This window comes from Coregonus lavaretus (assembly GCF_964263955.1).
Source record: "Coregonus lavaretus genome assembly, chromosome: 12".
In the NCBI taxonomy this organism is placed as follows: Eukaryota; Metazoa; Chordata; class Actinopteri; order Salmoniformes; family Salmonidae; genus Coregonus; species Coregonus lavaretus.
In genome coordinates, this window is record NC_139999.1 from 47,636,537 (window position 1) to 47,662,339 (window position 25,803).

The window sequence follows — 25,803 nt, forward strand, 5'->3', positions numbered from 1 at the left end:
AATAAGGTATTTCTGTTTTGTATTTTTTATAAATTTGCAAAACTTTCAAAAAAACGGTTTTCACTTTGTCAATATGGGGTATTGTGTGTAGATTGATGAGAAAAAATGTTTTCATCCATTTTAGAATAAGTCTGTGACGTAACAAAATGTGGAAAAAGTAAAGTGGTCTGAATACTTTCCGAAGGCAATGTATATTCCAAAACACGCATCCTGTTTGCAACAAGGCACTTAGGTAATACTGCAAAAAGTGTGGCAAAGCAATTGTGACTTGTTTCAGGAAACTAGGCGTATGTCGCAAGTCACGACTTCACAGGAGAAGCATTTGAACGTTTATTTTTGTTTTTTAAGCAAAATGTTTTTTCATGTGCCTTAATAGCAAACTTGTATGCCATCTGTAAATACGAATAAAGTTGTTAAATTAGTTGGTTTAGGCACATAAAAAGACCGGAACCTTCCCGCTAGCCATGATTGGCTGAGATAATGAATGGGCTGGACAATCCGAAAGATGTGTTTCGGATTGGTCTGCCGTGTATGACGCTTCTGTCTATAAAATGAGCTGCTCGTTAATCCTTTCTGCTACTGTTTTTTCGAAAGATTTTAAAGATATAACGTTAACCATGGAGAACTGCAAATGTGTTGCTAATGTTCTCAATAACATTGCTGCCCTAAATTTATCAGGTGCTATCGACAAAGGTCAGTGGGAAAAGGTTGTGATTGACTACTTTCAGGAGGATGACGGTACAATGCTGACTCTTCCTGACTCTGAAAATGAATCAGACGATGAGGAAATCCCTGATTTAGGTTAAAACATTTTCATTGAAGAAGTCTTCTGATGACAGTGATGGGGAAGAAACGGCGATCAACAGTGTTGTTGTCACGGAAGAAGTTGACCGAGTTTTGAAATCTTTGGAATGTCGGGTAGAAGCAGAGTATATAAGGAGATGAATACAATTCTGGCGTTTGATTCAAATGCAGAGGGAGTCGAAAAGAGAACACAGAAGGCTGTTGCATAAAACACCTGTCTCCGGATTACATCTTCAAACTAAGGGCAACCATGGCATCCGTGAAAGAGAGTGAGAAAGATCTGATGACTCTTATGGCATTGCACATGGTCAGTGTGATCCAGAGTGACTTGACACAACGGGCCAAGCAAGCTGTACAAACAAAACGGAAACAACACAGGATGTCTTATTTAATGAAAGGGGTTGCAGTCTGCCGTGAAGCGTTCATCCATGTATACGGGTAAGAGTCTAGCTACAGTTAAAGATATTATACAGTACCAGTCAAAAGTTTGGACACACCTACTCATTCGAAGGGTTTTTCTTTATTTTTACTATTTTTTATATTGTAGAATAATAGTGAAGACATCAAAACTATGAAATAACACATATGGAATCATGTAGTAACCAGAAAAGTGTTAAACACATCAAAATATATGTTATATTTGAGATTCTTCAAAGTAGCCACCCTTTGCCTTGATGACAGCTTTGCACACTCTTGGCATTCTCTCATCCAGCTTCATGAGGTAGTCACCTGGAATGCATTTCAATTAACAGGTGTGCCTTGTTAAAAGTTAATTTGTGGAATTTCTTTCCTTAGTGCGTTTGAGCCAATCAGTTGTGTTGTGACAAGGTAGGGGTGGTATACAGAAGATAGCCCTATTTGGTAAAAGACCAAATCCATATTATGGCAAGACAGCTCAAATAAGCAAAGAGAAACGACAGTCCATCATTACTTTAAGACACAAAGGTCAGTCAATCCGGAAAATTTCAATAACTTTGAACGTTTCTTCAAGTGCTGTCACAAAAACCATCAAGCGATATGATGAAACTGGCTCTCATGAGGACTGCCACAGGAAAGGAAGACCCAGAGTTACCTCTGCTGCAGAGGATAAGTTCATTAGAGTTACCAGCCTCAGAAATTGCAGCCCAAATAAATGCTTCACAGAGTTCAAGTAACATACACATCTCAATGTAACACCCTGGCTCTGGGACTCTATATGTTGAGCCAGGGTGTGTTCTTTCTATGTGGTGTATTTCTATGTTGGGAGTTCTAGTTTGTTTATTTCTATGTTGGCCTGAGTGACTCCCAATCAGAGGCAACGAGTGTCAGCTGTGGCTGGTTGTCTCTGATTGGGAGCCATATTTAAACTGTCTGTTTTTCCCTTTGTGTTGGTGGGTTCTTGTTCCGTGTTGGTCTATGTTACCTAGGACGTTACGAGTCGTTTGTTGTTTTTGTTTACTGTCCGTGTTTATCGCTAATGATAAATAAACATGTTCGTTCATCACGCTGCGCCTTGGTCCTCCTCTGTATACGACGATCGTGACAGAAGAACCCACCCTACAAGGACCAAGCAGCGTGTCCAGGAGCAGTCAGACTGGACATGGGAGGAAGCGCCGGGAAAGGAGATGGAGAGGTTGGCGATGGCCCAGGTGGGCAAATCGTGGTCCTGGGAGGACATGCTCGGGGGCAAAGGGCCATGGGCTAGGATTAAGGCCCTGGCGAGAGAGGAGCAGCGGCGTCAGCAGTGTCATCGTCGGTCGGATGAGAGGCAACCCAAAAAAATTTTTTGGGGGGGCACACGGCATGGGCGGCTGGGCAGCAGGAGGCTGCCACAGGGCGATTTGGAGAGGAGGCCACCGGGTTTGGGGGGCCAGAAGGCAGGTTGGCGGAGCCTGGATGGAGAGCAGAGCCAACTCCCCGTACTCAGGCATGGCAGCATGAGACTGGTCAGGTTCCGGGGTATGCGGAGCTGCGTACTGTGCCACGAGTGGTCCGGCATAGTCCGGTACGTCCTGTGCGAGCACCCCGCACGTGTTGTGCGAAGGTGGGCATGCAGCCAGGACGGAGTGTGCCGGCTCAGCGCTCGTGGCCTCCAGTGCCTCTCCTCGGTCCCGGATATCCTGCGCCAGTGTCACGTGCTGTTATGCCAGTACGGGTACACAGCCCTGTACGTCCTGTGCTGATGCCTCACACAGAGTGTGTGAAGGTAGGCATTCAGCCAGGACGGGTTGTGGCAGCTCTTCACTCCAGGTCTCCTATCCGTCTCCACAGCCCGGCCCGGCCTGTCCCTGCTCCACGCACCAAGCCTACGGTGTGCGTCGCCAGCTCGGTCCGGCCTGTCCCTGCTCCTCGCACCAAGCCTACGGTGTGCGTCGCCAGCCCGGTCCGGCCTGTCCCTGCTCCTCGCACCAAGCCTACGGTGTGCGTCGCCAGCCCGGTCCGGCCTGTCCCTGCTCCACGCACCAAGCCTACGGTGTGCGTCGCCAGCCCGGTCCGGCCTGTCCCGGCTCCTCGCACCAAGCCTACGGTGTGCGTCGCCAGCCCGGTCCGGCCTGTTCCTACTCCACGCACCAAGCCAGGGGTGCGCATCGTCAGCCCGGTCCGGCCTGTCCCTGCTCCTCGCACCAAGCCTACGGTGTGCGTCGCCAGCCCGGTCCGGCCTGTTCCTACTCCACGCACCAAGCCAGGGGTGCGCATCGTCAGCCCGGTCCGGCCCGTTCCTACTCCACGCACCAAGCCAGGGGTGCGAGTCGTCAGCCCGGTTCGGCCCGTTCCTACTCCACGCACCAAGCCAGGGGTGCGAGTCGTCAGCCCGGTCCGGCCCGTTCCGGCTCCACGCACCAAGCCAGGGGTGCGCGTCGTCAGTCCAGCACAACCCGTGCCTGGGTCACCGGTGCCTGGTAGGGTACCGGTCAACTGCTCCACTACGGAGCTGAAGCTAACCGCTCCTGCTACGTCCAGTTCAGCTCCAGCCAGCGGGGCCAGACCGGACCAGGGGCGCTATGGGGGGTTTATTGGAGGGTGGTGGGCAAGGCCGGAGCCAGAACCGCCGCCGAGGAGGAATGCCCACCCAGCCCTCCCCTGTTTTGCTCTAGTTGAGGCGCAGTCGCAGTCCGCGCCTTTAGGGGGGGGTACTGTAACACCCTGGCTCTGGGACTCTATATGTTGAGCCAGGGTGTGTTCTTTCTATGTGGTGTATTTCTATGTTGGGAGTTCTAGTTTGTTTATTTCTATGTTGGCCTGAGTGACTCCCAATCAGAGGCAACGAGTGTCAGCTGTGGCTGGTTGTCTCTGATTGGGAGCCATATTTAAACTGTCTGTTTTTCCCTTTGTGTTGGTGGGTTCTTGTTCCGTGTTGGTCTATGTTACCTAGGACGTTACGAGTCGTTTGTTGTTTTTGTTTACTGTCCGTGTTTATCGCTAATGATAAATAAACATGTTCGTTCATCACGCTGCGCCTTGGTCCTCCTCTGTATAAGACGATCGTGACACTCAACATCAACTTTTCAGAGGAGACTGTGTGTATCAGGCCTTCATGGTCAAATTGCTGCAAAGAAACCACTACTAAAGGACACTAATAAGAAGAAGAGACTTGCTTGGGCCAAGAAACACGAGCAATGGACAATAGACCTGTGGAAATCTGTCCTTTGTTCTGATGAGTCCAAATTTGAGATTTTTGGTTCCAACCGGCGTGTCTTTGTGAGACGCAGAGTAGGTGAACGGATGATCTCCACATGTGTGGTTCCCACCGTGAAGCATGGAGAAGGAGGTGTGATGGTGTGGGGTTGCTTTTCTGGTGACACTGTCTGTGATTTATTTAGAATTCAAGGCACACTTAACCAGCATGTCTACCACAGCATTCTGCAGCGATACGCCATCCCATCTGGTTTGCGCTTAGTGGGACTATCATTTGTTTTTCAACAGGACAATGACCCAACACACCTCCAGGCTGTCTAAGGGTTATTTGACCAAGAAGGAGAGTGATGGAGTGCTGCATCAGATGACCTGGCCTCCACAATCACCCGACCTCAATCAAATTGAGATGGTTTGGGATGAGTTGGACCGCAGAGCGAAGGAAAAGCAGCCAACAAGTGCTCAGCATATGTGGGAACTCTTTCAAGACTGTTGGAAAAGCATTCCAGGTGAAGCTGGTTGAGAGAATGCCAAGAGTGTGCAAAGCTGTCATCAAGGCAAAGGGTGGCTACTTTGAAGAATCTAAAATATAAAATGTATTTGTTTAACAGTTTTTAGGTTACTACACCTGTTGTATTCGGCGCATGTGACAAATACAATTTGATTTGATTAGATTTTTACATGATTCCATATGTATTATTTCATAGTTTTGATATTGTCACTATTATTCTACAATGTAGAAAATAGTAAAAATAAAGAAAAACCCTTGATTGTGTAGGTGGGGCGGCACACAATTGGCCCAGCGTCGTCCAGGATAGGGGAGGGAATGGCCAGCTGGGATGTAGCTCAGTTGGTAGAGCATGGCGTTTGCAATGCCAGGGTTGTGGGTTCGATTCCCACGGGGGGGGGCAGTATGAAAAAAATAATATATATAAAATTATGTATGCACTCACTAACTGTAAGTCGCTCTGGATAAGAGTGTCTGCTAAAATGTAAGTGTAGGTTTATGTTGTTATTCAGCACTGTCAACACTTTTATAAGCCATAAAATGTGTGTTATCCCTACTTCGACTCACACTACAACCAGCACTACAGCTGCAATGAATGAGTATAGCAAAGTGTTTCGATAACCTTGCGTTGTTATTATCAAGGAATATTTCACTTTCTCTGGTCATAGGAGTATTATAATGCTCACTCAGTTGTGCCTCACAAGTAATACAACAAATGATCTATTACCAGTGTGAAATACACTGCTCAAAAAAATTAAGGGAACACTAAAATAACACATCCTAGATCTGAATTAATGAAATCATCTTATTAAATACTTTTTTCTTTACATAGTTGAATGTGCTGACAACAAAATCACACAAAAATTATCAATGGAAATCCAATTTATCAACCCATGGAGGTCTGGATTTGGAGTCACCCTCAAAATTAAAGTGGAAAACCACACTACAGGCTGATCCAACTTTGATGTAATGTCCTTAAAACAAGTCAAAATGAGGCTCAGTAGTGTGTGTGGCCTCCACGTGCCTGTATGACCTCCCTACAACGCCTGGGCATGCTCCTGATGAGGTGGCGGATGGTCTCCTGAGGGATCTCCTCCCAGACCTGGACTAAAGCATCCGCCAACTCCTGGACAGACTGTGGTGCAACATGGCGTTGGTGGATGGAGCGAGACATGATGTCCCAGATGTGCTCAATTGGATTCAGGTCTGGGGAACGGGCGGGCCAGTCCATAGCATCAATGCCTTCCTCTTGCAGGAACTGCTGACACACTCCAGCCACATGAGGTCTAGCATTGTCTTGCATTAGGAGGAACCCAGGGCCAACCGCACCAGCATATGGTCTCACAAGGGGTCTGAGGATCTCATCTCGGTACCTAATGGCAGTCAGGCTACCTCTGGCGAGCACATGGAGGGCTGTGCGGCCCCCCAAAGAAATGCCACCCCACACCATGACTGACCCACCGCCAAACCGGTCATGCTGGAGGATGTTGCAGGCAGCAGAACGTTCTCCACGGCGTCTCCAGACTCTGTCACGTCTGTCACATGTGCTCAGTGTGAACCTGCTTTCATCTGTGAAGAGCACAGGGCGCCAGTGGCGAATTTGCCAATCTTGGTGTTCTCTGGCAAATGCCAAACGTCCTGCACGGTGTTGGGCTGTAAGCACAACCCCCACCTGTGGACGTCGGGCCCTCATAACACCCTCATGGAGTCTGTTTCTGACCATTTGAGCAGACACATGCACATTTGTGGCCTGCTGGAGGTCATTTTGCAGGGCTCTGGCAGTGCTCCTCCTGCTCCTCCTTGCACAAAGGCAGAGGTAGCAGTCCTGCTGCGGGGTTGTTGCCCTCCTCCACGTCTCCTGATGTACTGGCCTGTCTCCTGGTAGCGCCTCCATGCTCTGGACACTACGCTGACAGACACAGCAAACCTTCTTGCCACAGCTCGCATTGATGTGCCATCCTGGATGAGCTGCACTACCTGAGCCACTTGTGTGGGTTGTAGACTCCGTCTCATGCTACTACTAGAGTGAAAGCACTGCCAGCATTCAAAAGTGACCAAAACATCAGCCAGGAAGCATAGCAAAAACAGTCCTTTATTGGGGGTGTCTTGCTAATTGCCTATAATTTCCACCTGTTGTCTATTCCATTTGCACAACAGCATGTGGAATGTATTGTCAATCAGTGTTGCTTCCTAAGTGGACAGTTTGATTTCACAGAAGTGTGATTGACTTGGAGTTACATTGTGTTGTTTAAGTGTTCCCTTTATTTTTTTGAGCAGTGTATCATTTCAAAATGGTTTGAGAAGAACAACATTGGCAGGGCAATTCAAGCATAGCCAATATGCGGTGATAATGTATTGGGCCCTATAGCCAACTGCACAAACCTAATTGTTACAGAACTGTCTTTAATAGGTTAATGTTGGATAGGCTTTTTTTTTTTACAATCTGAGCGGTAGATCTTGCTTTTGGACTCAGAATGATCTTGACTCAGAAAAGGTTGGTGACTACTGTCTTAATGTGTTATGTATTATTATGAAAAAAAAGGCTATTTAGTTGTCTGCTACAAGAAATGCTCACTGGGTACCCTAGTTTATAGAAAGACCCATATATAATGTACATTTTTATTTGGCTTTTCATAACAGCTATTATTATATGATTATCCGAAGGTAGCACACGTCACTGCTGGAGTGCTAGAGGCTAATCCAAAATGTAAAAGGTAGAAACTGCAGTATAAATCTTGCATTCCCAAAATGACAGTTTGCCAGGCTGAAAAAGCATAATAGTAATATTGAGTAAAGATTAGTCAAGCAGCTAATTTGCTGTCCTTGGGTCGGCCTCCCCTTGGGCCATGAAGAGTATGAGCACAGTCTGCATCAAACCCCCCCCAGACAAACAAACACACACTGTAGCCCTCTCCTTGTCAACTGGGACAAGCCATTGCCCCCACAATGCAGTGACCATGACCAAAAAGAGCCTCCCGAAGGCCAGCCCCGTTATTGCACTGGGGACACTACTTCCTGATCAGATGTATCAACTTTTATATCCCCTCCATCTCCTCCATTATGGACATTTAATTATCCTTGTGTCCCTGTCGCACGCCGTACAGATTGCAGCCGCCGAGGATAAACTTCTCTCTAGGTCAGTGTGTGTGTGTGTATGTGTCAGGGAGGCTAGATGCACCAAGCCAGCACCACAGGCAATAAAGCTTACCCCCTAAAACAGAAACCACCTCCTTGCTCTCGTCAATCAATAGACCAGTGCAAAAATCTTATCAATAACAGGAAGGTGAAACATTTGTAATAAGAATTACTAATCTGTCTGTTTAATGCAAAACTCATAGGACTAAGGGATTTGTCCAACTTTTCCAAATACAGCCCTGTTTATCCTCTTATGAAATATTCGTAAGAGGAAAAACCGTGTCTCGATGTGACAGGAGGGCGAATGTCAACAGGAAGTAATGGGCTTTGAGGTCACCATTGTATGGGTACTGTGTGTTTTTATGACAGGTATATTAGACTGTATGGAAAATAGCTTTTAGTGCATCATGTCCTCATGAACAATAGATTAAAACTCCCAGTCCGGGGTCATTCAAGATTCCCAGGCAGTCTCCCTCTGGTAATCTGCCTGGCCGGGCTTAAAATCCCTCATTAAGCTGAATGATTGACAGTGCAGGGTCAGATTTCAAAGATGTTGGGTATATTTGTGGTTCCCTGTGGATTTCCTTGTGATTTATCAGCATTGGACTGTCTGTGTTTTTCAGTAATCCCAATTATTTCCCAGGCTCATCCTTGTAAATGCTTTCTTTGATTCTTTCTTTGATTCTGAAATGTTTCTAAAAAGTAATCCAATATTCCTTTTGGCCTGAATGAATTTTGTTCATTTAAGAATTTGTAAAGCTCCCACTGAGAGTGAGTCAGTGCAATGATTTTGGCAGTTTATTTGTATTTTTTTAATCTTTCATGCCAGAGAAATTGAATTCCCGGCAGGCCATGCACTCTTAGAAAAAAGGGTTCCAAAAGGGCCCTTTTTTGTTCCAGGTAGATCCTTTTTGGTTCCAAGTAGAACTCTTTTGGTTTAAGAGTGTAGTCCCAGTGGGATTAAGAGCAAATACAGTGCTGACATAGCCATTTAAAACATTTTTTTCTAAATGTTCTCCTATGGGGACAGCCGAAGAGCCCTTTTAGGTTCTAGATAGCACCTTTTTTTCTAACAGTGTAGTCCCACTCTAAAAGTAATTAAAAATACACTTTCTCCTCACTCCCAAATACATTATAATATAGATTATATAATTATAGTACACACAGCATTACATGCTTGCGAAGCTTCAGCTCTTCAGTAGGCCTATGCAAGCACTAGGTCACGCCACACTCCATTGCCTGGGTTTCTTTTTTACTGATGTTTTACTGCTCTGAGAATAGGGACAGGGGACATTGATGCTCCCTGCTAGGTGACTTTTTAAGAAGTGTGACTCGCCACTGAGTTTCAATGGTCTTTGGTCCCCCTGGAGGTTATCTAAATGTAGGAATGGACTATAGAGTTAGTATAATTACTCTGGCGATTCTTGCAAATGTGTGTTTGTGAACATCAAATAAAATAAAATGTATTGGTCACATACACATGGTTAGCAGATGTTATTGCGAGTGTAGCGAAATGCTTGTGCTTCTAGTTCCGACAATGCAGTAATATCTAGCAAGTAATATCTAACAGTTCCACTACAAATATCTAATACACACAAATCTAAGTGGAATAAGAATATATAAATATATGGATGAGCAATGTCATTGTCAGAGCGGCATAGGCTAAGATGCAATAGATAGTATAGAATACAGTATATACATATGAGACGAGTAATGCACGATATGTAAACATTATTAAAGTGCCATTATTAAAGTGACTAGTGTTCCATTTATTAAAGTGGCCAGTGATTTTCAAGTCTGTATATAGGCAGCAGCGCCTCTGTGCTAGTGATGGCTGTTTAAGAGTCTGATGGCCTTGAGATAGAAGCTGTTTTTCAGTCTCTCGGTCCCAGCTTTGATGCACCTGTACTGACCTCGCTTTCTTGATGATAGCGGGGTGAACAGGCAGTGGCTCGGGTGGTAGTTGTCCTTGATTATCTTTTTGGCCTTCCTGTGACATCGGGCGCTGTAAGTGTCCTGGAGGGCAGATAGTTTGCCCCCGGTGATGTGTTGTGCAGACCGCACCACCCTCTGGAGAGCCCAGTGATTGTGTGCGGTGCAGTTGCCATACCAGGCGGTGATACAGCCCGACAGGATGCTCTCAATTGTGCATCTGTAAAAGTTTGTGAGGGTTTTAGGTGACAGGCCAAATTTCTTCAGCCTCCTGAGGCTGTTGCGCCTTCTTCACCACACTGTCGGTGTGGGTGGACCATTTCAGTTTGTCAATGATATGTACGCTGAGGAACTTAAAACGTTCCACCTTCTCCACTGCTGTCCCGTCGATGTGGATAGTGGGGTACTCACTCTGCTGTTTCCTGAAGTCCACTATCATCTCCTTTGTTTTGAGTGAGAGGTTATTTTCCTGACACCACACTCCGAGAGCCCTCACCTCCTCCCTGTAGGCTGTCTCATCGTTGTTGGTAATCAAGCCTACTACTGTTGTGATGTCTGCAAACTTAATGAGTGAGTTGGACGCGTGCATGGCTATGCAGTCATGGGTGAACAGTGAGTGCAGGAGGGGGCTGAGCACACACCCTTGTGGGGCCCCAGTGTTGAGGATCAGTGAAGTGGAGATGTTGTTTCCTACCTTCACCACCTGGTGGTGGCCCGTCAGGAAGTCCAGGACCCAATTGCACATGGCGGGGTTGAGACCCAGGGCCTAAAGCTTAATGATGAGCTTGGAGGGTACTATGGTGTTGAATGCTGAGCTATAGTCAATGAACACCATTCTTACAGTTGAAGTTGGAAATTTAGATACACTTAGGTTGGAGTCATTCAAACTCGTTTTTCAACCACTCCACACATTTCTTGTTAACAAACTATAGTTTTGGCAAGTCGGTTAGGACATCTACTTTGTGCATGACACAAGTAATTTTTCCAACAATTGTTTACAGACAGATTATTTCACTTATAATTCACTGTATCACAATTCCAGTGGGTCAGAAGTTTACATACACTAAGTTGACTGTGCCTTTAAACAGCTTGGAAAATTCCAGAAAATTATGTCATGGCTTTAGAAGATTCTGATAGGCTAATTGACATCATTTGAGTCAATTGGAGGTATACCTATGGATGTATTTCAAGGCCTACCTTCAAACTCCGTGCCTCGTTGCTTGACATCATGGGAAAAATCTAAAGAAATCAGCCAAGACCTCAGAAAATAAATTGTAGACCTCCACAAGTCTGGTTCATCCTTGGGAGCAATTTCCAAACGCCTGAAGGTACCACGTTCATCTGTACTAACAATAGTACGCAAGTATAAACACCATGGGACCACGCAGCCGTCATACCGCTCAGGAAGGAGACACATTCGGTCTCCTAGAGATGAATGTATTTTGGTGCAAAAAGTGCAAATCAATCCCAGAACAACAGCAAAGGACCTTGTGAAGATACTGGAGGAACCAGGTACAGAAGTCTCTATATCCACAGTAAAACAAGTCCTATATTGACATAACCTTGCCACTCGGCAAGGAAGAAGCCACTGCTCCAAAACCGCCATAAAAAAGTCAGACTACAGTTTGCTACTGCACATGGGGACAAAGATCGTACTTTTTGGAGAAATGTCCTCTGGTCTGATGAAACAAAAATATAACTGTTTGGCCATAATGACCATCGATATGTTTGGAGGAAAAAGAGTGGGCTTGCAAGCCGAAGAAAACCATCCCAACCGTGAAGCACAGGGGTGGCAGCATCCTGCTATGGGGGTGCTTTTCTGCAGGAGTGCACTAGTGGACTTCACAAAATAGATAGCATCATGAGGAAGGAAAATTATGTGGATATATTGAAGCAACTTCTCAAGATATCAGTCAGGAAGTAAAGCTTGGTCGCAAATGGGTCTTCCAAATGGACAATGACCCCAAGCATACTTCCAAAGTTATGGCAAAATACCTTAAGGACTACAAAGTCAAGGTATTGGAGTGGCCATCACAAAGCCCTGACCTCAAGCCTATAGAAAATGTGTGGGCAGAACTGAAAAAGCGTGTGCGAGCAAGGAGGCTTACAAATCTGACTCAGTTACTCCAGCTCTGTCAGGAGGCATGGGCCAAAATTCACCCAACTTATTGTGGGAAGCTTGTGGAAGGCTACCCGAAAAGTTTGACCCAAGTTAAACAATTTAAAAGCAATGCTACCAAATACTAATTGAGTGTATGTAAACTTCTGACCCACTGGGAATGTGATGAAAGAAATAAAAGATGAAATAAATCATTCTCTCTACTATTATTCTGACATTTCACATTCTTAAAATAAAGTGGTGATCCTAACTGGCCTAAGACAGGGAATTTTTACTAGGATTAAATGTCAGGAATTGTGAAAAACAGAGTTTAAATGTATTTGGCTAAGGTGTATGTAAACTTCCGACTTCAACTGTAGGTATTCCTCTTGTCCAGTAGCATGTGTATGTGTGTGCACGCGCATGCATGAGTGTCTCTCTCTGTGTGTGTGTGTGTGTGTCCGTCCACCTGTGCATGCTGGGAATTGAACTGCACTGACCACAATGGAATGGAGAGCACACCTTTTTTATTTATTTATTTTACTTTTATTTAACTAGGCAAGTCAGTTAAGAACAAATTCTTATTTACAATGACGGCCTACACCGGCCAAACCCGGACGACGCTGAGCCAATTGTGCGCCGCCCTATGGGACTCCCAATCACGGCCGCTTGTGATACAGCCTGGAATCGAACCAGGGGGTCTGTAGTGACGCCTCAAGCACTGTGATGCAGAGCCTTAGACCGCTGCGCCACTCGGAAGCCCAACCTCAGGAGAATGAGGCTTGTATTGCTTGTCACACTGTCACACCAACAGTTTCACACAGATGGCTAGATGCCTCTGTACACACAGTTCAGGCTGACAGCTCAGGGAAGCCTATATTTTTGTGAGGGGGGAGGTTGGGCTGGAAATGAAGGTGACATTTTTGTAAATGTGACAAGTCTTGGCAGATTTGAAATTTGTTGTTGACATCTGTAAGCGGGAAGTCAACCCACTATGTATGATGATGTCATATTACTGAGTGTACCTTTGAAACATTTTGGTGTGTGTGTGTCTCCACAGGAGTCCCTGCAGACCTATGCCTTCTTGGTGTTTGTGGTGGTGTGTGTGCTGGGTGCTGTGTACCTCTACTTCGTTCTGCCCGAGACCAAAAACAAGACCTTTGTGGACATTAGCCAGAGCTTCGCCAAAATCAATAAGGTTCCGTTGGATGACAAGGAAATGGAGGACGAACTTGCTATCAAGGCGGGGTCAAAGGAAGTGGAAGAAAATGGACAAGTCATCGACGTTGAGATGGAGAGTTCGTTTTGAATCAAAGAAAAGCCATCAGGCGTCAGTTTACTGTTGTACATACTGTATTTTGCTTCACTGAAGTGAAATGTAATTTCTAAGATAAAGTTTTTCTGCTGGGTGAGTATTTTTTTGTATGAAATTATTTTTCAATACATTTTTAAAGCTGTCTTACCGAGAGAAAAAATACAGTTATTGCAAATCTTTGGCCAATTTGCCGCAAATTTGCAGCAAGCTCATATTTTCACATGCAAATTAGTTTTGTGGCAAACTGTTACAGCAAATTTGCGGCGACTTGTGAACTTCTGGCTAACAATTCTGCGAAACTTGTGGCGAACATTCTACTGTTTGCTGCAGATTTGCTGCAAACTCATTATGAATAAGCATATTAGATCAGGTTTTTGGTTACTTTGTGTATTAACATTGAAATATCGTATCTACATAAACCAAATCACACATAACGTTAAATGAACATGCTTCTCACAGTGAAAACTAAACTAAACATACTAAATGTGCTAAATATACTAAACCACATGTATTCAATGTCTTAACAGATAAAAATTAATCCAATACAACTTGAAATCATCAGCATGCTAATGAAGAAAAGAGCAAAGACTGAATATTTCCCAAATAAATTGTTTGCTTTATCTTTTTATGTAGCTACAACATTTACATGAGAAAAATGTGGGTACCGCTTTACATTCTAGCTCGGTAATAATATGTATTTACTCGGCAATTAGCTAGTAATTACCATTAGTTAACATGAATAGTTACCATGTTGTTTCCTCCCAATCCTTTCCTAATATCCCAACCAGCCCATGGTTGTTATCTGGAAACAGATGAGGTAATTTCTATGTAATAACGCCTAATCTGTGCTGGAAAATGCATAATTACCTGTTTCTCTTTAGTTATACCATTATATCCCTTCCCCATAAAGTGACACAAAATTCCTATGACATGTCAAACAAAGCCCAGTTCACAATCAGATTAATTGACAAAAAAGATATGCACAAGATATGACTGATGATGAATATCACAATTCAGTGACATGTATTTGATACCATTGCACCCATTCCGCTCCAGCCATTACCACGAGCCCGTCCTCCCCAATGAAGGTGCCACCAACCTCCTGCAGTCTACTTGCTGAGAAGAGGTTGCTAAGTTAGCTATTTACAGCACGAGTGATCCGGTGTATTTTTATTTATTTTTTTGCACATAAATGTTCATGTACATTTCAAAAATCCTTTCCTAATGTTGTTGTGATAATAGCAAACTAGAGGGTATGAGATAGTATTGTATAAAAATAGTTTTATAGCTACTGTCAGACACAATTTCTAGGTTGGCTAGCTATTTAGCTAGCTATCTAGGCTAGCTTTATGGGCTAGCTAACCTTAGCTACCAGGAGGGTGTTTTTACTTTATACTTTATTGCATTTCAGGTGGAGAGTGGGAACATGCACGAGGCATCCGGACAGACAAAGTGCCGGCCAACTATAGACCCGTGCAGTGCACAGCATTTAAGATATTTTTGTATATACCTTCTGGGCGCATTTCTATGCTTAGACAACAGAGGCTATACGGACACGCCTGGTGCCCAAGTTGATGATGTATGTCACGCAGCTGAGAGCTGAGTGTAGAGACGAATGGATACGGTTCAGTCAGTGTTCCTGATGAGCCCTTCCCAGCTAGTTTATGCTGTTTAGTTGGCAACAACAGCAGCATGGCGCTAGTTAGAACTTGCAAAAGAAAGTGATGTTTATTTTGATGGGCGAGGGTGTGATGCGTGTGATAGAAGGAGTCAGGCGCAGGAGAGTAATACGCATCCAAATAGTTTATTCCGTCGATAAACAGTTGCGCAAGCATGCGACAACAAAACTCAGGCACAGGGGAAATTTCTACCCTGGCAACAACAAGGTAAGGGTAGCTCAACCGAGCTACAGACACAGCTCACTACAAACAATCACCCACACAGACAAGGAAGCAGAGGGAACACTTATACAATGACTAATTGGGGATAAGGACCAGGTGTGTGTGATTAATTAGACAAGACAAGTGGAGTGATGATAAATGGATCGGCAGCAGCTAGTAAGCCGGTGATGACGAACGGCGAAACCTGCCCGAACAAGGAGGGGAGGCAGCCTCGGCAGAAGTCGTGACAGTACCCCCCATGAACTGGGGACCTCGGTCAGACACTATATCCTCTGGTACCCCGTAGTGCCGGAAGACGTGTGTAAACAGGGCCTCCGCAGTTTGCAGATCCGTGGGGAGACCGGGCAGAGGAAGGAGGCGGCAGGCTTTAGAAAAGCGGTCCACAACGACCAGGATGGTGGTGTTTCCTTGGGAGAGGGGAAGATCAGTTAGAATATCAACACTTAGGTGAGACCATGGTCGTTGTGGAACTGGTAAAGGTTGCACCAGCTGGGAGGTGCCTAGGTGCCTTACTCTGGGCGCACACTTAGCAGGAGGAGACATACACCCTCACGTCCTTAGCCAAGGTAGGCCACCAGTATTTTCTGGTCATGCAGCGCACTGTACGGCCGATACCTGGGTGACCAGAGGAGGGTGACGTGTGTGCCCAGTAGATCAGATGATCACAGATAAGAGCAGGCACGTACTGTAGCCCATCTGGACACTGAGGTGGAGAGGGATCCGTACGTAATGCCTGCTCTCTATCCGCGTCCATCGCCCATACTACCGGCGCCACAATGCAGGAGGCCGGCAGTATGGGAATGTTGTCTCTTGGCCTCTCCTCTGTGTCATACAGCCGGGACAGTGCGTCTGCCTTCACGTTCTTCGTACCCGGGATGTATGATAGAGTGAAATCAAACTGGGTGAAGAATATGGCCCACCTGGCCTGGCTAGGATTCAGCCTCCTCGCTGCCTGGATGTACTCCAGGTTACAGTGGTCCGTCCAGATGAGGAAAGGGTGTTTTGCCCCCTCGAGCCAATGCCTCCATACGGTCAAGGCTCGGACAACAGCCAACAGCTCCCGATCACCAAAGCCGAAAAGAACGCACAGGGGCGGAGCTTGGGTGGCGTACCCGAGCGTTGAGACAGGACAGCTCATATCCCAACCTCGGACACATCCACCTCCACTACGAACGGTAGTGCTGAATCGGGGTGGGCCAGTACTGGGGCTGAGGTAAACAGACCCCGCAGTTTGCTGAAGGCCAGCCTCAGCAGACCAGCGGAGCCGGGACGGCCCACCCTTCAACAGAGAGGTAATGGGAGCTGCAACCTTGCCAAAGCCCCGGATAAACCTCCGATAATAGTTGGCAAAGCCAAGGAAGCACTGCACCTCCTTAACCGTGGTTGGAGTCGACCAATTACGCACGGCTGAAATCCGATCTCCCTCCAGCTCCACACCTGAAGGAGACGGACTGCTGGAAAAACATACACTTCTCTGCCTTAGCATAAAGGTCATTTTCCAACAGTCAGGCCAGCACCTTGCGAACCAGGGACACATGCTCGGCGCGCGTAGCGGAATACACCAGGATGTCATCGATGTAGACCACTACACCGTGACCAAGCATGTCCCGAAACACCTTGTTCACAAAGGACTGGAAAACTGAGGGAGCATTCATCAAACCATAGGGCATCACCAGGTAAACTTCTGCCATAATTCTGTGGCACACTACTTAGTTTGCAGCAAATTTGCGACAAACTTGCGGGAAGTTTGCAGCAACAAACTATTTTTTTCTTATTGTCTTTTTCTGATAGAACTTTGAATCCTGTATATGTCCTCAAGCATAACACAAATACTGTAGGTTAAGAGGTGACCCGTTTTTATACACATAGAAAGTGGATACGCATGGATGCAATGCTGGCTCCAAAACTGCAAGGTGTCTTGTTAGGAATAGTAGATTTTGCTTGTCGATGCGGAAGGCTCGATACAAGAATAAAGATAAAGATAAACAACTTCTATATTTGAAAAGGTTTATTAGACACACATATGCATTTGGGGAGACAGACACATTCCTTGGAAGGTCCATACAAATCTGCTGACAATTCAAGGACAGAACCCTCGTTATATACTCATCATACACTGAGTATACCAAACATTAGGAACACCTTCCTAATATTGAGCTAGAGCACAACGGAGAAAACCATCATGTTAGTGAGATAATCTGCTGTCCACAGAGGGGTCAGAGTGTGTGAAGCCCAAACCATTCGGACATTACAGACAGAAGTTGGCAGAAGAGACTGTAGGCTGTGAGGCTCATCTTTCAATAGAATGGTCATAATACTTTGTAGGCCAAACCGTATTAACGCTACAGACGTTTTTGTTAGAAGACCGATTTTTCTCATGGTCTAACAAACACTGCTCTAGCTCTGCCACCTTTCACCGCAGATGCGGAAGGGCGATATTGGCGGATGCGATGGATTGAGAAGCAGCCCATGCAAAAAACAGATCTCTAGCTTAAACATATGGATTTTGATGTGGATTTGTTTATGTTAATTAGATGTTTATATATGTATATACAGTGGGGAGAACAAGTATTTGATACACTGACAATTTTGCAGGTTTTCCGAATTTCAAAGCATGTTGAGGTCTGTAATTTTTATCATAGGTACACTTCAACTGTGAGAGACGGAATCTAAAACAAAAATCCAGAAAATCACATTGTACGATTTTTAAGTAATTAATTTGCATTTTATTGCATGACATAAGTATTTGATCACCTACCAACCAGTAAGAATTCCGGCTCTCACAGACCTGTTAGTTTTTCTTTATGAAGCCCTCCTGTTCTCCACTCATTACCTGTATTAACTGCACCTGTTTGAACTCGTTACCTGTATAAAAGACACCTGTCCACACACTCAATCAAACATACTCCAACCTCTCCACAATGGCCAAGACCAGAGAGCTGTGTAAGGACATCAGGGATACAATTGTAGACCTGCACAAGGCTGGGATGGGCTACAGGACAATAGGCAAGCAGCTTGGTGAGAAGGCAACAACTGTTGGCGCAATTATTAGAAAATGGAAGAAGTTCAAGATGACGGTCAATCACCCTCGGTCTGGGGCTCCATGCAAGATCTCACCTCGTGGGGCATCAATGATCATGAGGAAGGTGAGGGATCAGCCCAGAACTACACGGCAGGACCTGATCAATGACCTGAAGAGAGCTAGGACCACAGTCTCAAAGAAAACCATTAGTAACACACTACGCCGTCATGGATTAAAATCCTGCAGCGCACGCAAGGTCCCCCTGCTCAAGCCAGCGCATGTCCAGGCCCGTCTGAAGTTTGCCAATGACCATCTGGATGATCCAGAGGAGGAATGGGAGAAGTTCATATGGTCTGATGAGACAAAAATAGAGCTTTTTGGTCTAAACTCCACTCGCCATGTTTGGAGGAAGAAGAAGGATGAGTACAACCCCAAGAACATCATCCAAACCGTGAAGCATGGAGGTGGAAACATCATTCTTTGGGGATGCTTTTCTGCAAAGGGGACAGGACGACTGCACCGTATTGAGGGGAGGATGGATGGGGTCATGTATCGCGAGATCTTGGCCAGCAACCTCCTTCCCTCAGTAAGAGCATTGAAGATGGGTCGTGGCTGGGTCTTCCAGCCTGACAACGACCCGAAACACACAGCCAGGGCAACTAAGGAGTGGCTCCGTAAGAAGCATCTCAAGGTCCTGGAGTGGCCTAGCCAGTCTCCAGACCTGAACCCAATAGAAAATCTTTGGAGGGAGCTGAAAGTCCGTATTGCCCAGCGACAGCCCCGAAACCTGAAGGATCTGGAGAAGGTCTATATGGAGGAGTGGGCCAAAATCCCTGCTGCAGTGTGTGCAAACCTGGTCAAGACCTACAGGAAACGTATGATCTCTGTAATTGCAAACAAAGGTTTGTGTACCAAATATTAAGTTCTGCTTTTCTGATGTATCAAATACTTATGTCATGCAATAAAATGCAAATTAATTACTTAAAAATCATACAATGTGATTTTCTGGATTTTTGTTTTAGATTCCGTCTCTCACAGTTGAAGTGTACCTATGATAAAAATTACAGACCTCTACATGCTTTGTAAGTAGGAAAACCTGCAACAACAAAAAATGCAGTGTATCAAATACTTGTTCTCCCCACTGTATATACAGTACCAGTCAAAGGATTGGACACATCCTCTCATTCAAGGGTTTTTCTTTATTTTTACTATTTTCTACGTTGTAGAATAATAGTGAAGACATCAAAACTATTAAATAACACATATGGAATCATGTAGTAACCAAAAAAGTGTTAAACAAATACAAATATATTTTAGATTTTAGATTCTTCAAAGTAGCCACCCTTTGCCTTGATGACAGCTTTGCACACTCTTGGCATTCTCTCAACCAGCTTCATGAATTAGTCACCTGGAATGGTTTTCCAACAGTCTTGAAGGAGTTCCCACATATGCTGAGCACTTGTTGGCTGCTTTTCCTTCACTCTGCGGTCCAACTCATCCCAAACCATCTCAATTGGGTTGAGGTCGGGTGATTGTGGAGGCCAGGTCATCTGATGCAGCACTCCATCACTCTCCTTCTTTGTCAAATAGCCCTTAAACAGCCTGGGGGTGTGTTTTGGGTTATTGTCCTGTTGAAAAACAAATGATAGTCCCACTAAGCGCAAACCAGATGGGATGGCGTATCACTGCAGAATGCTGTGGTAGACATGCTGGTTAAGTGTGCCTTGAAATCTAAATAAATCCCGTGTAGCTCAGTTGGTAGAGCATGGCGCTTCCAACTCCAGGGTTGTGGGTTCGATTCCCAACTGTAAGTTGCTCTGGATAAGAGTGTCTGCTGAATGACTAAAATGTAAATCACTGACAATGTCACTAGCAAAGCACACCATCACACCTCCTCCTCCATGCTTCACGGTGGGAACCACACATGCAGAGATCATCCGTTCACCTACTCTGCGTCTCACAAAGACACGCCGGTTGGAACCAAAAATCTCAAATTTGGACTAAAGGACATATTTCCACCAGTCTAATGTCCATTGCTCGTGTTTCTTGGCCCAAGCAAGTCTATTCTTCTTATTGGTGTCCGTTAGTAGTGGTTTCTTTGCAGCAATTCGACCATGAAGGCCTGATTCACGCAGTCTCCTCTGAACAGTTGATGTTGAGATGTGTCTGTTACTTGAACTCTGTGAAGCATTTATTTGGGCTGCAATTTCTGAGGCTGGTAACTCTAATTAACTTATCCTCTGCAGCAGAGGTAACTCTGGGTCTTCCTTTCCTGTGGCGGTCCTCATGAGAGCCAGTTTCATCATAGCGCTTGATGGTTTTTGCGACTTCACTTGAAGACATTTTCAAAGTTATTGAGATTTTCCGGATTGACTGACCTTCATGTCTTAAAGTAATGATGGACTGTCATTTCTCTTTGCTTATTTTAGCTGTTCTTGCCATAATATGGACTTGGTCTTTTACCAAATAGGGCTATCTTCTGTATACCACCCCTACCTTGTCACAACACAACTGATTGGCTCAAACAGATTAAGAAGGAAATAAATTCCACAAATTAACTTTTAAGGAGGCACACCTGTTAATTGAAATGCATTCCAGGTGACTGCATCATGAAGCTGGTTGAGAAAAATGCCAAGAGTGTGCAAAGCTGTCATCAAGGCAAAGGGTGGCTACTTTGAAGAATCTAAAATATAAAATATTTGTATTTGTTTAACACTTTTTTGTTACTACATGATTCCATATGTGTTATTTCATAGTTTTGATGTCTTCACTATTATTCTACAATGTAGAAAATAGTAAAGATAAAGAAAAACTCTGGAATGAGTAGGCGTGTCCAAACTTTTGACTGGTACTTTATATTGCCACACTGTGAGGTTGGAATAATACTGTTAAATTGAGTAAAGGATCATAACGCCCTTTTAGTGTAAGAGCTGTTTTAAATGACCGCCTGAAATCTCTGCCTGTTTTGGTGGGATGGAGTTTTGGCCTGCCCTGTGACATCACCAGGTGGTAAATTAGTTAATAGACCAATAAGAAAGAGAGTTCCAAACCTCTGTTGTGACTTTGGCTATGGATATTCAAGGTAATTTACAGATTATTTACTGGAATAATTTATGTATCTAATTTATCAAATGAATTTGGTTGTCCTATCCAAATTAATCTAAGAGTGGCACCATTAAGGGTTTTGATATAGAGAGACCCCTTGAATTAACTCTATCGGTAGTTATCATTAACCATTTTACCATTAATCAACAATAGTCTTAATCAACAGTCAATTTACTGTGTTCTCATTCTGAATGGTCGTCGAGCTCTGACTTCATGTCATATTAGTTGAGTACAGGATTGGACCAAGGTGCAGCGTGGAACGCATACATGTTTATTAATCAAGTAAACGCAACGTAACGTGACGCTCACAATGGCTACACACAAACAATCCAAACGAGTCAAGATCCCACAACTAAGTTAGGCAAAATGGCTGCCTAAGTATGATCCCAAATCAGAGACAACGATCGACAGCTGCCTCTGATTGGGAACCACACCCGGCCAACATAGATCTACACATACTAGATCATACACATAGATATACACATAAAAACTCATACCCTGATCAAACCAACGAGAAACAACAGGCATTTACAGGTCAGGGCGTGACACTTCAAGAATCCAATCGCTCATTAAGGACTTCAATGCAATAACGGATTTACTTTAGAGTTGTATTACTAGACTAACATAGATTGAAAATGATGTAGGTACAGTTGTCTTAATAGATAAGATACAAATGGAATGGAGTACAATCATTGACGTGGGGAACTCTACAGATAAATTGAATAGGCTTATGCAGCCAACTCACAGGCAGATATGACAACACTTCAACAGGACTTTGGAGAATTGGAAATTCTTATTCGTGAAAACAGGAGAAGTGAAGGAGAGACTACATCAGTAAAGTTTTACAACTGTGAAACTATAGGCTCCCTAATCAGGGCAAGACCGGCGCGGTTACAGGTTAACACCCGCTGTGGACAATGCCAGGACAGCATTGGTTATTGATATGTACTTCAGACTACCAGTCTTACAATAAGCAGTTATAGCCACCACTTTTACACAAACAAAGCGTCACCCAAAGGGAAATTAAATGCAATAATGTATTTACATGTATGTTAGCTGAGTGTCGTCTGGTTCAGTTGGATTTACATTATGACAGAGATGAAACAGGGAAAAGGTCAGTGGTCCTGGCGTTGGAGCTAGCAGCCGAAGAAACTTCACCCCTCGTCGGAGCTCACACGCATGGGAGCCCGTCGTTCTCTCTCAGAAGTGATTATGTCGACCCACTGGTCATTAAGAGATGGTAGGGACCACTCTCTCTCTCTCTTTCTCTCAGTCTCAGTCCTCAATTCCATTCAGTCCAAAGAGATGAAGTTTGTGAAGGCACTATGGTGCAGTAGAATGTTCGGGTCCCCGTAGGGAGAGATAAAAACTCAGCGGTTCATCGTGGGTGGGCAGAGTGCGGGTTCAGCAAAGTTCCTCTCAGGAGATGGCTATCTCTGTCTGAATTAGATGGTGCAAGTCAAGGTGGCGTTAGGTTTCTCAAGGAGAGGGATCATTAAACTTCTCAAGAAGATCTGATCTGATGAGTCTGAGTATAAATCTCACTAATTATAGTGTAGGAGGGCTCAGCCAGGAAGTGTCATGAAGACTGCTAGGTCACTCCTCAGAATTTAGGATATGGCAAGCCAACATTGGAATATAAGTCCCTACTGAACACAATAAGTCCATACTGAAGAGTTTACAGTTCCTAAAAATAAATAAGAAATCCATAGATTCTAAACACGACTGAATAAAATAAAATCCAATAATGTTGTGTTATAGATTTTACTGAGTTACAGTTCATACAGTGAGGGAAAAAAGTATTTGATCCCCTGCTGATTTTGCACGTTTGCCCACTGACAAAGAAATGATCAGTCTATAATTTTAATGGTAGGTTTATTTGAACAGTGAGAGACAGAATAACAACAACAAAAATCCAGAAAAACGCATGTCAAAAATGTTATAAATTGATTTGCATTTTAATGAGGGAAATAAGTATTTGACCCCCTCTCAATCAGAAAGATTTCTGGCTCCCAGGTGTCTTTTATACAGGTAACGAGCTGAGATTAGGAGCACACTCTTAAAGGGAGTGCTCCTAATCTCAGCTTGTTACCTGTATAAAAGACACCTGTCCACAGAAGCAATCAATCAATCAGATTCCAAACTCTCCACCATGGCCAAGTCCAAAGAGCTCTCCAAGGATGTCAGGGACAAGATTGTAGACCTACAGAAGGCTGGAATGAGCTATAAGACCATTGCCAAGCAGCTTGGTGAGAAGGTGACAACAGTTGGTGCGATTATTCGCAAATGGAAGAAACACAAAAGAACTGTCAATCTCCCTGGGACCATAGTCACCAAGAAAACAATTGGTAACACACTACGCCGTGAAGGACTGAAATCCTGCGGCGCCTGCAAGGTCCCCCTGCTCAAGAATGATAAAAATTACAGACCTAAACATGCTTTGTAAGTAGGAAAACCTGCAAAATCGGCAGTGTATCAAATACTTGTTCTCCCCAGTGTGTATATACAGTGGGGAGAACAAGTATTTGATACACTGCCGATTTTGCAGGTTTTCCTACTTACAAAGTATGTAGAGGTCTGTAATTTTTATCATAGGTACACTTCAACTGTGGGAGACGGAATCTAAAACAAAAATCTAGAAAATCACATTGTATGATTTTTAAGTAATTAATTTGCATTTTATTGCATGACATAAGTATTTGATCACCTACCAACCAGTAAGTTTTCCGGCTCTCACAGACCTGTTAGTTTTTCTTTAAGAAGCCCTCCTGTTCTCCACTCATTACCTGTATTAACTGCACCTGTTTGAACTCATTACCTGTATAAAAGACACCTGTCCACACACTCAATCAAACAGACTCCAACCTCTCCACAATGGCCAAGACCAGAGAGCTGTGTAAGGACATCAGGGATACAATTGTAGACCTGCACAAGGCTGGGATGGGCTACAGGACAATAGGCAAGCAGCTTGGTGAGAAGGCAACAACTGTTGGCGCAATTATTAGAAAATGGAAGAAGTTCAAGATGACGGTCAATCACCCTCGGTCTGGGGCTCCATGCAAGATCTCACCTCGTGGGGCATCAATGATCATGAGGAAGGTGAGGGATCAGCCCAGAACTACACGGCAGGACCTGGTCAATGACCTGAAGAGAGCTGGGACCACAGTCTCAAAGAAAACCATTAGTAACACACTACGCCGTCATGGATTAAAATCCTGCAGCGCACGCAAGGTCCCCCTGCTCAAGCCAGCGCATGTCCAGGCCCATCTGAAGTTTGCCAATGACCATCTGGATGATCCAGAGGAGGAATGGGAGAAGGTCATGTGGTCTGATGAGACAAAAATAGAGCTTTTTGGTCTAAACTCCACTCGCCGTGTTTGGAGGAAGAAGAAGGATGAGTACAACCCCAAGAACACCATCCCAACCGTGAAGCATGGAGGTGAAACCATCATTCTTTGGGGATGCTTTTCTGCAAAGGGGACAGGACGACTTTACCGTATTGAGGGGAGGATGGATGGGGCTATGTATCGCGAGATCTTGGCCAACAACCTCCTTCCCTCAGTAAGAGCATTGAAGATGGGTCGTGGCTGGGTCTTCCAGCATGACAACGACCCGAAACACACAGCCAGGGCAACTAAGGAGTGGCTCCGTAAGAAGCATCTCAAGGTCCTGGAGTGGCCTAGCCAGTCTCCAGACCTGAACCCAATAGAAAATATTTGGAGGGAGCTGAAAGTCCGTATTGCCCAGCGACAGCCCCGAAACCTGAAGGATCATAGAAGGTCTGTATGGAGGAGTGGGCCAAAATCCCTGCTGCAGTGTGTGCAAACCTGGTCAAGACCTACAGGAAACGTATGATCTCTGTAATTGCAAACAAAGTTTTCTGTACCAAATATTAAGTTCTGCTTTTCTGATGTATCAAATACTTATGTCATGCAATAACATGCAAATTAATTACTTAAAAATCATACAATGTGATTTTCTAGATTTTTGCAAAATCGGCAGTGTATCAAATACTTGTTCTCCCCACTGTGTATATATATATATATATATATATATATATATATATATATATATATATATATATAACAGTCATCAATTAAATCATTACCTCATCAGTCTCCTTCTGAACGTCGCATTATCCTTGAACCTGCAAGAACCCTAACCTTATTGATGAATCAGCAATACACAAATTGGCTCAATTATTTATTTACTAACTAAATAATAACAGAGAATACATACACACACACACGGTATAGGTTATTGATTACTAACGTAATACAATGAAAACAGTTCCCTAGTGTACTGGACTAACAATAACATGACTGCTTGGTTAGGCGAAGGAGGGGTCAGTAGAAAGAGAGTGAAAGGGAG

The 25,803-nt window shown here is 44.4% G+C and overlaps 1 protein-coding gene across 1 annotated transcript in view; it reads left to right on the forward strand.

The window, feature by feature from the left end:
* The window catches only part of slc2a9l2 (solute carrier family 2 member 9, like 2), a 265,970-nt gene extending 252,008 nt beyond the window's left edge, over positions 1–13,962 (forward strand). The window contains exon 13 of the mRNA XM_084173878.1: positions 13,150–13,962. Coding sequence (XP_084030004.1) covers positions 13,150–13,398 — 249 coding nt within the window. The 3' untranslated portion in view covers positions 13,399–13,962. The remainder of the gene's footprint in view (positions 1–13,149) is intronic.
* The last annotated feature ends 11,841 nt before the right edge of the window (positions 13,963–25,803 follow it).